General features: G+C 32.8%; 2 protein-coding genes and 1 pseudogene across 7 annotated transcripts in view; 1 reads left to right on the forward strand and 2 right to left on the reverse strand.

The window, feature by feature from the left end:
* The window catches only part of LOC114942317 (neurotrimin), a 341,341-nt gene that overhangs the window by 172,923 nt on the left and 152,567 nt on the right, over window positions 1–15,851 (forward strand). The window lies entirely within an intron of this gene.
* LOC114942316 (uncharacterized) overlaps window positions 2,895–15,851 on the reverse strand; it is a 44,017-nt gene continuing 31,060 nt past the window's right edge. The window contains exons 1-2 of one of the 2 annotated variants that reach the window (XM_085487528.1): window positions 4,505–4,602; window positions 2,895–4,238 (exon numbers count right to left, since the gene is read on the reverse strand). In XM_085487528.1, coding sequence (XP_085343654.1) covers window positions 3,041–4,228 — 1,188 coding nt within the window. In that variant the 5' untranslated portion in view covers window positions 4,229–4,238; window positions 4,505–4,602 and the 3' untranslated portion in view covers window positions 2,895–3,040. Of the gene's footprint in view, window positions 4,239–4,504; window positions 4,603–15,851 lie in introns of those variants that run through there. The other variant, XM_085487529.1, reaches the window with a different exon arrangement.
* Window positions 8,765–9,433, reverse strand: LOC146720997 (uncharacterized; annotated as a pseudogene).

The raw sequence follows: 15,851 nt of genomic DNA on the forward strand, positions 1-15,851 counted from the left end.
TTTACCAGACAATATGCTGTACAAATAAAAACTATTATTAATATGACTTTTCGCTTTGGGTAGACTAGTTCGTAAGGTGTTTTGTAAAAACGAAGCCAGCGAGTATAGAGCTGTATCAACCGATGAAACTATGATTCTAACTGGATAGTTTTCCTTATGGATTTTAGGTAATCCATACGCTTTTGGAAGGAGAGAATCACTACAACGTAATTTATAATATTCGTTTTTTGAAATATAATCTTCCTTAAGCCATCTCTTCAACAAATCATTCAAATCGTTCTCTATTTTTTTGCACGGATTTTTTTTAACAATAGTGTAAGTGTTGACATCTTTTAAAACGTTTTCCATTTTGTTAATATAATGAGATCTTTCGATTGCCACCGTAGCATTACCCTTGTCCGCGCGTGTGAATAGAACATTCGGATTGTCTTTACAAAATTTTATTAAATCTCTGTGTGCACCAAGTAATTTTTGTTGACTTACGTCATTTTTATCCTTCGTGTTCAGAAGTTGTGCAAATTTTGGAACCGCGATATATCTGATCGTTGTGAGATTATTAATATTATTTCGTTTGCTATTACTCTCTATGTCCTTGATGAATTCATGTATCGCTGTTTTTTTACTAATATTCGGAAGACAGAATTTATCACCCATTTGCAACAGATTAGAAACGTTAGGCGGAATGTCTGTGTTGGAAAGATTAACAAACCATTTTTTATTAGTATTTTCCAAAGGGTTAATTGTATCATTGAGAAATTTATTGGCTTCTATGTGTATATTGATCTCCTTGGCATCATTAGTGATTGCCCTGAGAGAATTTTGTGATATTTTCGTCGGTTGTGAAGTTTCAAAATGTAAAGAACAATGTATATCTATAGGTTTGATGCACCGTTATCACCAATTATTGCAGACCTGGTTATGCAAGATCTTGAGGATACAGTTCTCAAAGCGTTGAATTTGGAATGTTTGTTTTATTTTCGTTATGTGGATGACATAATAGTGGCCACCTCTATGACTAATATGACTCAGATTGTGAATAATTTTAACAACTATCATGAAAGACTTAAATTCACGGTCGAACAAGAGGTTAACCATAGCTTGAATTTCTTAGATTTATCACTTAAAATTATTAATAACAAAATATATATAGACTGGTATCAAAAAGAAACCTTCTCAGGAAGGACGTTATCATTTTATTCAAACCACCCACTATGCCACAAAATAGGAATAATATATAACCTTGTAGACAGATGTCTATTGCTATCACATCCACTATTTTTTAATAAAAATTTGGAGTTAATTATTAATATACTCAGAAGCAATGGTTACCCTCTTGATCTGATTTTTAACAAAATTAATCATCGGATAGAACACATCATATCTAAGGGGAGCATTATAGAGAGACAGGCCAACATAGAAAGAACAAAAAGTATAAGAAATGACTCGGTCAATAAAAAATTCTTTGTCATTCCGTATATAGATGGGATCTCAGAAATGATTGTTTCCTCGGTAAAAAATAAAAATTGTATGGTAGGGTATAGATGTCTCAACAAACTGGATAATATTATTAAAGCGCAGAAAGATAAAACTAAACATCCATGCAATTCGAATGTGGTTTATAAGATCAGTTGCAATAATTGTAATGCATCTTATGTAGGCCAAACAAAGAGGCAATTGCAGACGCGAATAAAAGAACATAAAAATAATATTAGGTTGGACTCAACGAAACATTCAGTAATTTCTGAACACATAATAAATGAACATCATACTTTTAATTGGGACAATGTTAAGATCATGGACAACGAAAATAATTATTATAAAAGACTCATTTCTGAGATGCTACATATCAAGGAACAAAAAAATGGACTAAATTTAAACAAAGATACTGAGTTACTTAGCGAGTCGTATTTTGATATTTTGGATATATTAGCGAACAAGAAATAATAATAGGACAAATAGGACATTAACGAGTAAAACATAGATATTAGATCATATATAAACACGCACGCTCTCCGATCAAGTAGAGTTTAAAATGAGCTGTCTTTCTGTATTGTTGGTTTGTTATGTGTCATCCTTAATAACTGTTAATAAGTAGCAAAATTATCAAGAAGAACGATGATAGGTAAGCATACTACCAATTGTAGGGGATACATATTATAATTTGGACATGCGTTGATCGGTAATTTTTTATAAATCGCAGCGCCTACGGAACGGGTTAATTTCTCGCATATTAACGATGAAACTATCCGAGATCTGAACAAAATCAGGGATCATATCGAGGCGAACATTGTTGGACAGGACGGATTGAAACCCGCGTTAATTACTCAAAAACTCTTGATTCTGAATAACTATAATTAAATTTCAATATTATGTGAATTGTAAGAATTTATATTTCAATAATTATACTGAAGAAGACCGCGTGCGGTCGAAACGTTTATAGAATGATTGTAATTTGCGTTAGTTTTAATATAATGACTGTAGTTTTATAATTTATACATGTAATAAATGGTAGTTGACTGAACATCTCGAATATTCAGCTCGATAAGTTGGCCTTATATTTATCACTTTGTATCTTTTATATTTATTTTTTCAAAATAAACTTTTACTTATTAAATTTTAATTTTATTATGTCTTTAAACTTTTTTCTCGATTAGTATAAATTAAAGAAAAGTAAAGATAAATTAAAAGTAAATATAGAAAGGGCAAATATATATATATATATCTAGTATAGAGAAAAGAACCTCAAAATAAATATTAAAACAAATTATAATATATAAAAATGCAAAATAAAAAAAGTATTTTAAAATATATTAAAAATTTTTTTAAATTTATAAATATGTATAAATACAATAAGGTATTTTTATGCTACTTACATATTACCTATTATAAATCGATTTTTCTAGTATAAATGTATTTTTATTGATATTGTATTATACATTTTTTGAACGGATTGTATAAACCTTTTTTTTATAATAATTTATTTGCACAAAAATATTATCAAATATTAATGTATGCATCTCATTTCGAACATGACATGAGGTTACGAAACGTTTTCTAAGCAACCAAGATCCCTTAGATGTAGCAACACATCAGTTATAATCTTTGACATTTTATCTCCGCCGGCCTGGCTGCACTCTTTCGCTGATTCCATGTAGCCCTTGGTTGCTAGCATTTCTATATCTAATTTACTATATCCCCACAACACCGGTAGAAAGTATGACGCGATAATGAGACCGAAGAAAGCGCCTCTTTTGAAATCATCCAGAAAAACATCGTACGAGTATTTCTCGGCATTCCAAATGCCAGCGTCCGACAGATACTTCTTAAGCTCATTGTGATAGACTCGTATGAATTCGAAAAACTTGTATCTTCTCATTTCGGTAGAACAAGAGACGCAGAGGAACGTAGAAAGGTCGACGACGGGCCTCGCGTATTTCCATTCCGCGAAGTCGATCGGTATCCCCCGTAGCTGTCCATCGTCTTCTTTTTTGAAGAGAAGGTTGGTCAACACATAATCGCCATGACACGTGGTAGATAAAGGTTCTACAGTCTCCAAGATTTTCGTCATGTTGCCGTACGTGTTCGAGATTAAGGCTGCCATTTTATCGCAGAACTCTTTCTCGTAGTTGTTACTGCGAAGATAATTCACCGTTCTCATTACTATTGTCTTTAAAAAATTCTTGCGTTCCTGTACCATATCAATGGGAAATTTGGTTTCACGCAATTGGTTCGCAATATTGAAGAATTTTTCTCGCTGCAGCTCCTTCATAACGTATCCTTTTCCGTGGAATCGTGCTATCTCGCGCATCGCCGTTATGACATATTCCAAAGGAGGGTCGTACGTGAATGGGCAATGATAATATCCTCGAGCATTGACATTTTCCAAAGCGATCACTGAATCGCAAGCCTGTTCATGGACGTAGTAGCATCTCGCCAAATTTTCGTCAGGCCGGGCGTATGTAGAGTAGAACAAAATCTCGTTATGAAGCTTAGATTCCATTAAAAGTAGCTCTCTCTCTTTTTCTTCCACCACGGATCTCTTTATTATGAGAGAAAGTTTCTCGCTCTTTTCCTTATTTTTTAACTTCACGGTTACATAATGTAGATTGGAGGATTTTACGACCGACGTGACCTCCACGTATTCTTCTTCTTCGATGTCTGATCCTAATTTCTTACTTATTTTTGATATTATATCTTTAAGCCATTGAACATCCGTGTCGTGAGACATTTTATTCGCTCTGCAACATACAATTTATTGTATCCGAATTTAAATTCGCGCATGTATCACTCGAGTCAAATTCGTTTTAACTTTAAAAAATTGAATAGTTAGTTACTGCGTGGTTCTGATGTTTATATAGTACTTTTTTTTGTTAAACATATCGTGAATTTTATCATACGCAATAAAAATGTAATACAAAATATGAGAGACCTTTAATGCATTGCGATATTGCGAAATTAATTTAGTAGTGTTGATGTGATATATAATTACTTAAAGAACACTTACTTATTATCGACTGGTAATTATACACCTGGGAGAATCAATGCAATTGAATACAATTCAAAAGATTGCGCATAGGAAGAACTTGCCGATATATAGATGTAAAAAATCATATCAGTAAGTATAATACGATTGATAAAACCAATCGATGGACGAATATGTCATTTGAAAAATTATGTAATCAAAGATACTATATATATCCCTTTTATGTCAAAGAAATAAACATACTTCCGACAATTTACATTATAAATATTTATTTTTATTTTACGATATGATAAATAATGATTTATTATTAGCATATGAATAGTGATAGATGTTTAAAATTTACATAATTACAATATATTTTTTGTCCAATATACATATATCCTGCATATTTTAGCGATTAGTATCACTTGCAGAAATGAGTATTTTAGTAGTTTATATATTGCATGCATGAAGCAAAATTTAAGCGAAAATAATATTTAAAAATATTCTTTATTATATGATAATTCTGATTTTAGCATACAAAAATTTGAATTTGCACAGATTGCATTTATTTTTTTTAAATTTATTAACATTTAATAATAGAAGATTAATATTTAATATGTCAAAGTATATATTTAGTCAGGTTTAAACATTATTTTGGATTACGTGTTTCTGATTTTTATGACATTTCAAGATTATAATTGATTTTATTATATTTATTTTTCGTTCTCTCATATATCAAATAATGTATTATAATTTTTCTCTCTTTCTGAGATGAGATTTTTGAGATAAGTCGAGAAATGTAATTTAAAATATTGTATTATAAAAAAGAAGACAAAATTATGCCTTTTATTCCGCAAAATAATACGGTTATTCTGAGGGTTTCTTTTCTGTTTTTGTCGTCCAGATTTGTGTAAAAAGAGCAGAGAGAAAATCACGCGAAAAATATTGTACTTCTCCCGAACAAAATATCGTCAGTAGCCACTCGAACAAACTTGGAGAAAAATGGATGAAATATCGAATCGTGTAAAAAACAATAAATGACTGAGGAAACCGAAAGATTCAATCTAAAATATAAATACATTCAGACTTTTTTTACATTAGAATTATGGTAACAGCACACAAATTATCTTTTTTATGTTTATTTTCTCTCAAAATAAACTTTTATTTATTAAAAATTTTATTTTATTATATTTTTAATTTTATTTTTAAACGATTAGTATGATAAATTGAAAACAAATATGAAAAGTGCAAATATATATTTGTATGTAAAGGTATATAGTACCGAAGAAAATAATTCGAAATAAATAGTAAAAAAATACACATGAATAAAAACTCATTTATATATACAAATAAATGAGGAAAATGAAAAAAAAATAAAAAATATATTTTTAAATATAAATAAGTAAATAGTATACTCATGTTACTTAAATATTGTATAAAGAGAATCTAGTTTTATTTATAGTATTATACATTATAGTATTATCTTTTGAATAAATTGTTTAAAGATTTTTTCTAATTTATTTACGCATAAGCATTTGATAATAATCTATTTTATGTAATTTTGCAATAACATAATACAATTATAAAAAATATTCTACGCAATCAAGGTCTTGCAGCAACATATCAGCCTAGAATTGTGAACATTTTATTTTTATCGGACTACTTGGACTCTTTCGTTGATTTCATAGTAACCCATGGTTGCCTAGTATTTTTAGATGTTATTGTTAATATAACTTATTATCCTAATAACGCCGGAAGGAGAACACGTTAATCAAATCAAACACAGCCTGGACTCTTTCGTTGATTTCATAGTAACCCATGGTTGCCTAGTATTTTTAGATGTAATTGTTAATATAACTTATTATCCTAATAACGCCGGAAGGAGAACACGTTAATCAAATCAAACACAGCATTTTTTATAATTGTCCAAAAATATCCATCGTACGAATATTCGTCCAGATTTCAAACGCTAGCGTCTGACAGATACTTCTTGAATGCATTGTGATAGGCTTGCACGATCTCAAAAAATATCTATTCTAATTTTATTAGAATAACGAAGACAAAGAAACGTGGAAAGATCAACAAGATAGGTATTTCAAATCCATGAAGTCGATCAGCATTGCTCGTAGCTATCCATTGTCTTCTATATTAAAAAGATTATTACTTAATGTAAAATCGCCATGGCACAGAGTAAATAAAGATTTTTTTCCACGGGTTCTACCGTTTTCATCATTTTATTGTACATGTTCACGAGGCTGCCATTTTATCGCGGAACAGTTGTAGTTGTGACTGAAAAGATAATCCATCGTCGTCGTTGCGATTATACTGAAAAAGTCCTTGTGTTCCTTTTTCACATTGCAGCGATATTTTTCTTGCAACTGTTTCACAATATCGAAGAACTTTTCTCGCTGAATTTTCTTCATAACATATCCTTTATCGTGGAATTGTTTTATCTCACGCAACGTCGCTACGATTCCAGAGGGTATAAGGATAGTATTTTCATTCACTGACATTCTTCAAAGCGATTATCGAGTTCATGGGTAGCTATTCGTAAAACATCTCGAAAAATTTTCGTCGGATTAGAGGATTAGACGATAGAACAGACTCTCGTTGTGAAACTGAGAATCAATGTTGATTAATTGCCCACATATTTATAATGATTTTATATTATAAGAGTCTCTTCAATATATGAGAACATTCTCATTTTTTTCTTATTTTTTTAATTTTATGGATACATAATTGTTCAGGAATAAGCCTAATCCTAAAGTATAGGTCGTTCAATTCTCCGTTTATATTATCGTTCGACATCTCAGTAATTATTCGCGCCAACGCGGGACAACACGTCAAAAACACATGTGATCCACGTGTTACTCGCCTGTCTTTTCCTTTGCTCGACGCGAATCGCCTGCGCAAATCCCCAAAATTCTCGCTTCGCGCCTTGGCTACGTGTCTCGGATCATTATTGAGCGTCCAGCCACGAGACGAGATAGATCGATACACCTTTTGTTGAAATATCGTCCGCCTCGTTTCTAACACTCTTGTTATAATTTGTGATTTAAATAAAAGTATATTAAAACAAATCCGCGAGTGACCATTAACAAAAACTACCGCCTTGGTGTGCGAACCTTCTATACAAGGTTTTACCAACGAGAAACAAAACAATAATACTAATCGGACAACATTCTGATGGTTTCGAAGTGCTCGTATCATTTTTATTTCCTCGACATCCGATTCTAGATGATCCGATCAAAGTTTCTAGATAATTTTTCACATTTTTTTATTCATAGCTAGAACATTTTATTTCATATAGAAAATGCATGATTCATCGTTTTTCAATCTGAAAGCGAGTTCGAGCACCAATTACGCGTGAGCTTATTACTTCGCTTACAGCGTGAACGATATTGCTGACTATGATTTAAAATGACTTGCAAATAATGGCGAAATCAGATATTCCGTGACTGATATTCAATCTGTGTAGTAGGAAACGTATATACAATTTGAGGAATGAGAAATATATACATCCCGATATAATGGTATGAATTCACATTATGTCAATACAAGGAAATGAGGGGAAAAATTTGATAGAGCACTGACTGTGTGCATAATTAATCTTCGAATAGCGGAACAGTTCGCTGTTATATAAATCACAGAATTGGTTTTAAATTATTTTTAACAGAATTTTTTATCGGTTTTATATTAGGTAACAAAACTATATGTTGAATAGGTTTTAATTGAAAATTAATAAATATTTAAAGCAACTAGATTGCTGCGCAATAATTTGTATATGATATTTAATTAATTAATATAATTTAATTGATAACAATTTTTTGTACTTACATTGCGTATATTTGATAATTTTTAATTTTCCTTACAGCTTAAGCTCCAATTACTATTATACAATTACAAAAAACAACCAAAATCTTTTATTTGCAACAACATATCGGTTAGCATTTTGATATTTTGTCTCAGCCTCTCTTCTTGCAAATTTTCGCATAATCTTCTATTCTCGCATCATTATTCGTGTTTTATTTACGCTGCTATTTTCTGTAATTATCGGTAAGAAAAAGCAATAATAAAACCAAATAGGCCGTTCATCTCGTAATTGTCTAGCAAAGCATCATACGAGTACTTTTCAATGTCTTATATGCCAGCATTCAATAAATATATTTAATATATAATATGTAATTTAATAAATAAATTAAATATATAATTAATAAATGTGTATTTAATATAAAATAAATCTTTTTCAGTGCGTCATGGTAGGCCCACATGATCTCGAGGAAATTATCCTTTTCTATCTTAAATGTTGTATTCATTCACATTCGAAATAGCTTTCATTTAGTCGCAAAAAATCGCATCGTGGCGTGGCCTTGATCAGGAAGACATTCTATTCGCATTATGACGAAGTTGATTAAGAACTTGAACTTTTTATCGTGCTGTCACACCTAATCTCTTGAAGACGCTTCATAATGTTGAAGAACTTTTCTCGCTGCTGCTCCTGCATGATGTATCCTTTGCCGTGAAACTGTCCTATCTCGCGGATCGCTGTTAAGATGCACTCCAAAGGAACATCTTAGGTACATAAACGCAAGGATAATATTCTCTATTGTTGACATTCTCCAACACGATCATTAAATCGAGCGAGCGTTCGCTTACGTACAAGCATCTTGCAAAGTTTTCGTCAGATCGAGCATACCTACATACTATAAAACGGGATTTCGTTATGGATTTGAGAGTGCATGATCTCTCTCTAGCGATTTTCTCCTGGAGGGCTCTCTTCGGTACCGTAGAAAATTCTTCGCTTTGCTTGTAAACTTTACGCATATGTGATACAAATTGGATGTAATGAGCTTAGTGCTTTTTCGAATAACTCGTACCAGGCTTTGTCCATGTCTGTGATCCGAGATTTTCGATAATCTCCGATATGACCTTTTCGAGCCATCGTTGAAAATTCTCGTCGGACAACATTTTACTTGTCCTGTAACTGTGTATTATTTTTAAATTTTTGCGTGTATATATTTTTATTATTTAAAATTGTTACACACAGAAACATGTAGGTAATAAAAAATATTAAAAATATTTTTTAATCTGCTTTTGATCATTGTTTTTGTTTGTTTTTTAAATACTATTTGTTCTAACAAACAAGTATAAATGTTAGTTACATTGACGTATTTTGTTTTAAATCACTAGCAAATAATATTAAATTACACGTAGAATTGTTTGGTTCGATATATCCGGAAATTACATTTGCATTTAATTGCACAACTATAAAAGGCTGAAAGTGCAGTAAGGTAAACAATCGAAGAGAGCATTCTCGGATGCGAATTGCGTGCACGAAATTTCTTGAGTGCTATTGTTTGGATAATGCGCGTATACATATAACATACCCTTTTATGTAGGATATGGTACTGAACTATTATGGTAAAATATCCTCACACAGTAGAGGGAAATCACATAACCGAATCAAAGTCCATCTGTCAAATAGATATTACATGAAGACGATACACAAAAGCATGTTCCTTACAAAGGTGCGAAAAACGCATTGCGCATGCACATTTGGCATAAAATATTCTTATTTCAGAGAAACATGTGTGTGTGTCAGCAAAGCTTTTCAGAATTTTTTAAAGACTAGTGTGTCAGAAACATATATATATATATATATTGTATATCATGTTAAATATTATTATACGCATATGAGCCTCTTAAATTTTCTTAACTAAGAAGATAACTGTTATTTTGACAATTTTTATAATCAAGATAGACTATTTAAAGCGAACAAGAAAAAATATTCTTCGTTACACAATGTAACGTGCCATTTTAATGGATATTTACAAGAACTGTTTACCTTCGATCGTAGAAAGAAAAAAATGTTGTGACCGCACGTGAACGGAACGCGAATGAAGTTTCCAGACTTGGAGGAAGTTGACGTTTTTCCGGTCAGGTAAAGTGCGTCTCGAGGGTGTCGAGGGTGCGGCTATCAGATGGAAATGACATTCGCATTTTCCGCTTGAAAAGGAATATTCCACCTGCTGTTTCTTTTCGAAAGAAAAATTTAAAAAGTTATTGCGATTGACATTTTTAAGCAACTGCTTGAACGAATATTTAAGGACTGGGGGATATTTGAGAACTGATATTTTTATATATCAACAAACGTCGAGTCTATAAAATGTACGCGAGATCAATAAGAAATTGCAAAATATTCGATTTGCATTCTGCATGGAACCCTTTGCTTCTATTTTTATTATAAACATAAATGGCAGTAATAGAATGAATATTCTATTTAAGACTAAAAATCTAAGAGTCACTTTTAAATCAAATTCCAATTAAATTAATCGGTTATCAATTTATCTGAAATAAGAGATTGCCTGCAATATTTTTAATCATATAATTCATACGTTGACAGATCTAATCTTTCTTTCCACATACCACACCTCCTTGTATATTTATGCATACTTCACATTCAATGACATTGTATACAAGCAAGTTTATGGCACACCTATGGGTTCCCCGTTATCGCCAATAATTGCTAATATTATTATGCAAGATCTTGAAGAATCAATAATTAATGAATTGGACATTGGTATTGGAATATATTATAGATATGTAGACGACATTATTATGGTGGCACCAAAGAATAAAATTGATAGCGTATTGAATAAGTTTAATAGTTACAATCAACGACTACAATTTACGATTGAATACGAAATTAATAGAAGCATAAATTTTCTAGATTTAAACATTAAAATAATAGACAACATCATACACTTAGATTGGTTTCAAAAAAAGACATGTTCAGGTAGAGTACTATCTTTTTTATCGAGTCACCCTATGTGCCATAAAATAGGAGTAATTTATAATCTTATTAATAGGGCATTGTTATTATCTCATCCCATATATCATAAGAAAAATTTAGAACTGTGTATTAAAATATTATTGGACAACGGTTACCCTATTCATTTAATCTTTAAAGAAATAAATAAGAGAATAAGAGTTTTAAACAATGGTCAGTTTAACAACAATAGAAAAAAAGAAATTGCAGAAGATAATAGCAAGAAAAAATTTTTTGTCATTCCATACATTAATAACATTTCTGAGACAATAGCATCGACAATAAAAAAATCAGATTTCAGAGTAGGATACCGTTGTCTAAATAATCTTAACAAATTAATTAAAGTCCACAAGGACAAAAACGTGCATAACAATAATAATAATGTTGTCTACAAAATTAATTGTAAGGATTGTGAAGCTTCGTATGTTGGGCAAACCAAAAGAAAATTACGCACTAGACTAAAAGAGCATATGAATAATATTAAATTTAATTCCTCCAAGCATTCTGTGGTCTCTGAACATATTATAGATAAAAAACATGCTTTTGATTGGGATAACGTTAAAATACTTGATATTGAATCTAATTATTATAAAAGACTTATCTCGGAAATGATACACATCAAGGAACAAAGGCATGGTATAAATAATAACACAGACACCGAATTGCTTAACAACGCGTATTTCGACATTCTAGAAGAAATATCGAATTTTTAGACTTATGTAAATGTTTATTTTGTGAGATCTGACACCTATTTATTCGACTTTTTAAAAGACTAGACAACAGTCAAGTACTAACAATAAGGCCAACAACAATTAGAAGCATCGTCATCTCAAGTTATTCGGAACAATTTGTAAGCATAAAGGTTCAATATTTTAGTATTTAGTTTAATTTATAATTTTTAATCTTTTTCACATACACATTAGTGGAATCCTATTTTACAATTGAATAAATTCTTTAAATTCAGTTAACAAATATCAAATAATTTGGAGAGGATGAACATAATCATTGCCAGATCGAGGGACTTTCGTCAAATAACGATAAGTGGTTCGTTTGGAGTAATGTATAAGTGTCACTCCGAGTTTTTATTAATAATTCTAAAATATTTTATGAATAACCGGAAGAATCATTCTGCTTCTAATTGGGTTCTTACTTTGTTGAACTATTTTAATGGTTTCAATTCATTGTAAATATATTTTGCGTTTTAACTATGACTTAACTATATAACTTATATTGACTATGTATTGCGGATTTTTTATTAGAATTTTATGTATTTATTTATTATCGTTATTTATTATCACTATTTTTTTTGCGCACTGAAGAGGAGCAAGTAGAGCTCGAAACGTTTGTGTAATTATTATTTCAAATTAAGAATTTTCTTCTCAATAATAAAATAATATCGTATTGCTCGTTACACATGGCCTTAATTTAATAATTTATCATTGTTTTTATTGTCATACGAGCTTGAGCATTGGTATGTGATGGTTTGATTAGGTATTAATTTTGCATTGTTATTTTATAAAAATTGAAAAAAATATGAATTGATACGATAAATAATATTATTTGATTAATATAAAGAGAATTATCAATTTTATTGCGCATGAAAAGATGAAACTAGAAACGACGAATGGAAAATTCCGGCGCAGAAGCTTCTGCCAATTGCATTTAATTGCCGATTAAGTTAATAGGACTTTCGTCGAGAGGCTCTAAATGCTTAACAACGTAAGCGCAAAGCGAGGCAAAAATGCCTGGAGCGCGATCATGCGACGACGACGATGTGCGGCTTTTGAATCTACGCGGTGAGGCGTATCGAAATTTTCTCTCGATAATGCATTTTTGGCCGGGAATTTATTGCGCCGGACGTTAAAAGCGCATTAAAGCTTCACGTCCCGAAAAACGCTCGCCTGTGCCCCGGTTTCTCGAGCGCGAAAGCACGCGGAGGTCCATTCCGAATCAGCGATCAAGCCTTCCGTTCTCTTACATTCCCGCACAGCTGTGATGCGAGTGTTAGGGTACCTACGGCTCTCGGATGACGGAGAAACGTCTCCCGCGATTTTCCCAGATAAAAGAGACTTTGCATAATCGCCGGTGACGTTGCATTTAAGTAGCTTGCACGGTAAGCGGCGCGAAGAGAAGAGGCAACTCGAGCCACGCGGCTATCTAAATAGCGTATTGCGCGATGCTTTTTAACGAGAAAGAACTTTGGACCCCCCGGTGTTGCTAGAAACTTTCGGCGTTATATAGCGCTTTTTAAATTTTAATATCATAGCACCGGCTGGGGTTATCTACTGTTGTGTGAATTTCGTACGATTTATATATATATATATATATATATATATATATATATATATATATATATATATATATATATATAAATGCTGCTTCTGCAGAAAAACATTTCCACGAAATATTTTTCTCCACCTCCTCCATTTCTACTTCCGCTAAAGTGTATTGATGACCCGTTGCGATATTAGTGATGATTAATTTGAGGTTTTTTTTTTTTGGTTTTACATCGAATTAAAATACCCAGTTATAATTTATCTTCATTTCTACCTGCGAGAAATTTGTTCTCTCATTATGTAACGTGGTGTAAACCCAGTCAATAACATTAATCATAGTTATAACTAAGTTATATCTGACTATTAAGCAATTGCTATCGTTATGCACGTGACAATCTTCTACAATAAACGATTTGAATTGACTTACATTTTAATTGCACGTATGACACTCTCGCAAACCAAATAGGCCGACCGCGATAAATAGAAATTATCTTATCTACGGTTGTATTGTGCGAAATAATATAAATTTGAATGTAGGGCAACGTTACACCGCAGAGAGCGCAATGAAATCGTTATGTCTCGCGTTTAATTTCCTTTGATAAAATTTTCGACGCCTTTCGCTAAAACGACGACGATTCATTGCGCGAACTATTCCGAGACTTGGAGAGCCTTGCCGTCGTCTCTCGCTGGAATATATAATTACGAAGAGTTGGTTATGAAAGATACGTGAGAGACAGAGACAGAGTGAAAGTGAGAGACGCGATATTGCCGCGTTCTTTTCCCAGGGCGCACAATTCCCTGTCGAAAATTCCACAAAACATAACAATGACTGGCGTTAAGGAGAAGCTGCCGGCTACGCGGGACGAATCGAGTCAGATTAAATTTCCATTGCAAATTTCATTCAACCGACTGCCTTGTATCTCACTCACGCTCTCTCTCTCTCTCTCTCTCTCTCTCTCTCTCTCTCTCTCTCTCTCTCTCTCTCTCTCTCTCTGTTGCCGTCTTTCTCAAGTGCTTACACTCGACGACGTGACGACGAGTCAACGCAGCGTCGTCCCTCGACAAGATGAACGAGGGCGGCCTGGTATTTACGCGAGAAACGATGAAACGTTTGCGGGATAAGCGTCGACCCGCTGACATGTATATCCAAGCGTCGTTATCCGCGTTCTTTGTCGAAAAGATTATCGCCCCCGCATAAGACTGTCACGATCTAGATAGATGCACCGCAATCGAGCATTTTAGCGTTTAACCGTATAATCGCGCGATAACAAAGATGTGTTTTGATGAAGAACGGAGTGTCTTAGCGTGCGGTTGCAGCTCCGAAGGAAGTAGCCTTGCCTAGACGCGGATATCTGACGCAATGTCGTGCTTCTTGCGGATGATGGCTGTTCTTGTTATGTCGGTGTGACTTATGACGGACAACGATAACGAGAGTTTCTTACGTCTAATATAGCGCGTGCGCGGTTTAAGCGCTCGTTAGACTAATGAGCTCTCAAAAAATGCGCGCTTTCTTGCGTCGTTTCGGGATAAGAGACGGGCTATTGAATGGGAACTTAATGACACCTTCACAGGTGGCTTTTGTCTTTGTTAAACACGATCTGTCGCCTCGGCATCCTCATCGTCCCCTCAACAATAGCAAACATTATGATTACGTCAGTCGGCTCTCGCGAAGATGGATATCCGAGTCGAAGTTATGCTCCTGTTTACAACTTCAATTTCTTACATTTATATATACGGATTCTAAAGGGATCTCGATGCGTGTTTACTTTAGACAGAAATTGAGTTTCTACTTTGTACCTTATGTAACCAGTAAACGAATAGTTTTCCGCTTAGCGATTTAAAATAGCAACCTTTGGCAAAGCTATAAATCACATAGTTTTAAAAGTGGATGACCCGTATACCTCGAAGGATCGAGAGATAGATATTAGATTGAAAATTGAGATTTAAGATAGGAAGGAACAAAATTTCGAATAATTATAAATAATAATCGAACACTGATAATATAGTGTGAAACAATTAATAAAAATTAATTAAATGTAAATATAGATTGTTTCTCGACTCACTGAACATGCACTACATATATCATCTCATCCCCTTAGTTAGACTTATTATTTTTCACGGTGTGAGAAGCAAATATTTTGGCATAAATTGCTGACAAGGTACACTTTTGGTGAAAATTGGCGGACAAGGCGAGTGAATTGAAACGAGCGAGATCGATTCTCTCTCGTTCCGAATGACAGTCTTCGTCCTGGCCGATCAAGACTTTTTGGTCTCGCTGCAG

The sequence above is a fragment of the Nylanderia fulva genome, unplaced genomic scaffold, assembly GCF_048542155.1.
Source record: "Nylanderia fulva isolate GAGA-0341 unplaced genomic scaffold, ASM4854215v1 Scaffold57, whole genome shotgun sequence".
Classification (NCBI taxonomy): Eukaryota; Metazoa; Arthropoda; class Insecta; order Hymenoptera; family Formicidae; genus Nylanderia; species Nylanderia fulva.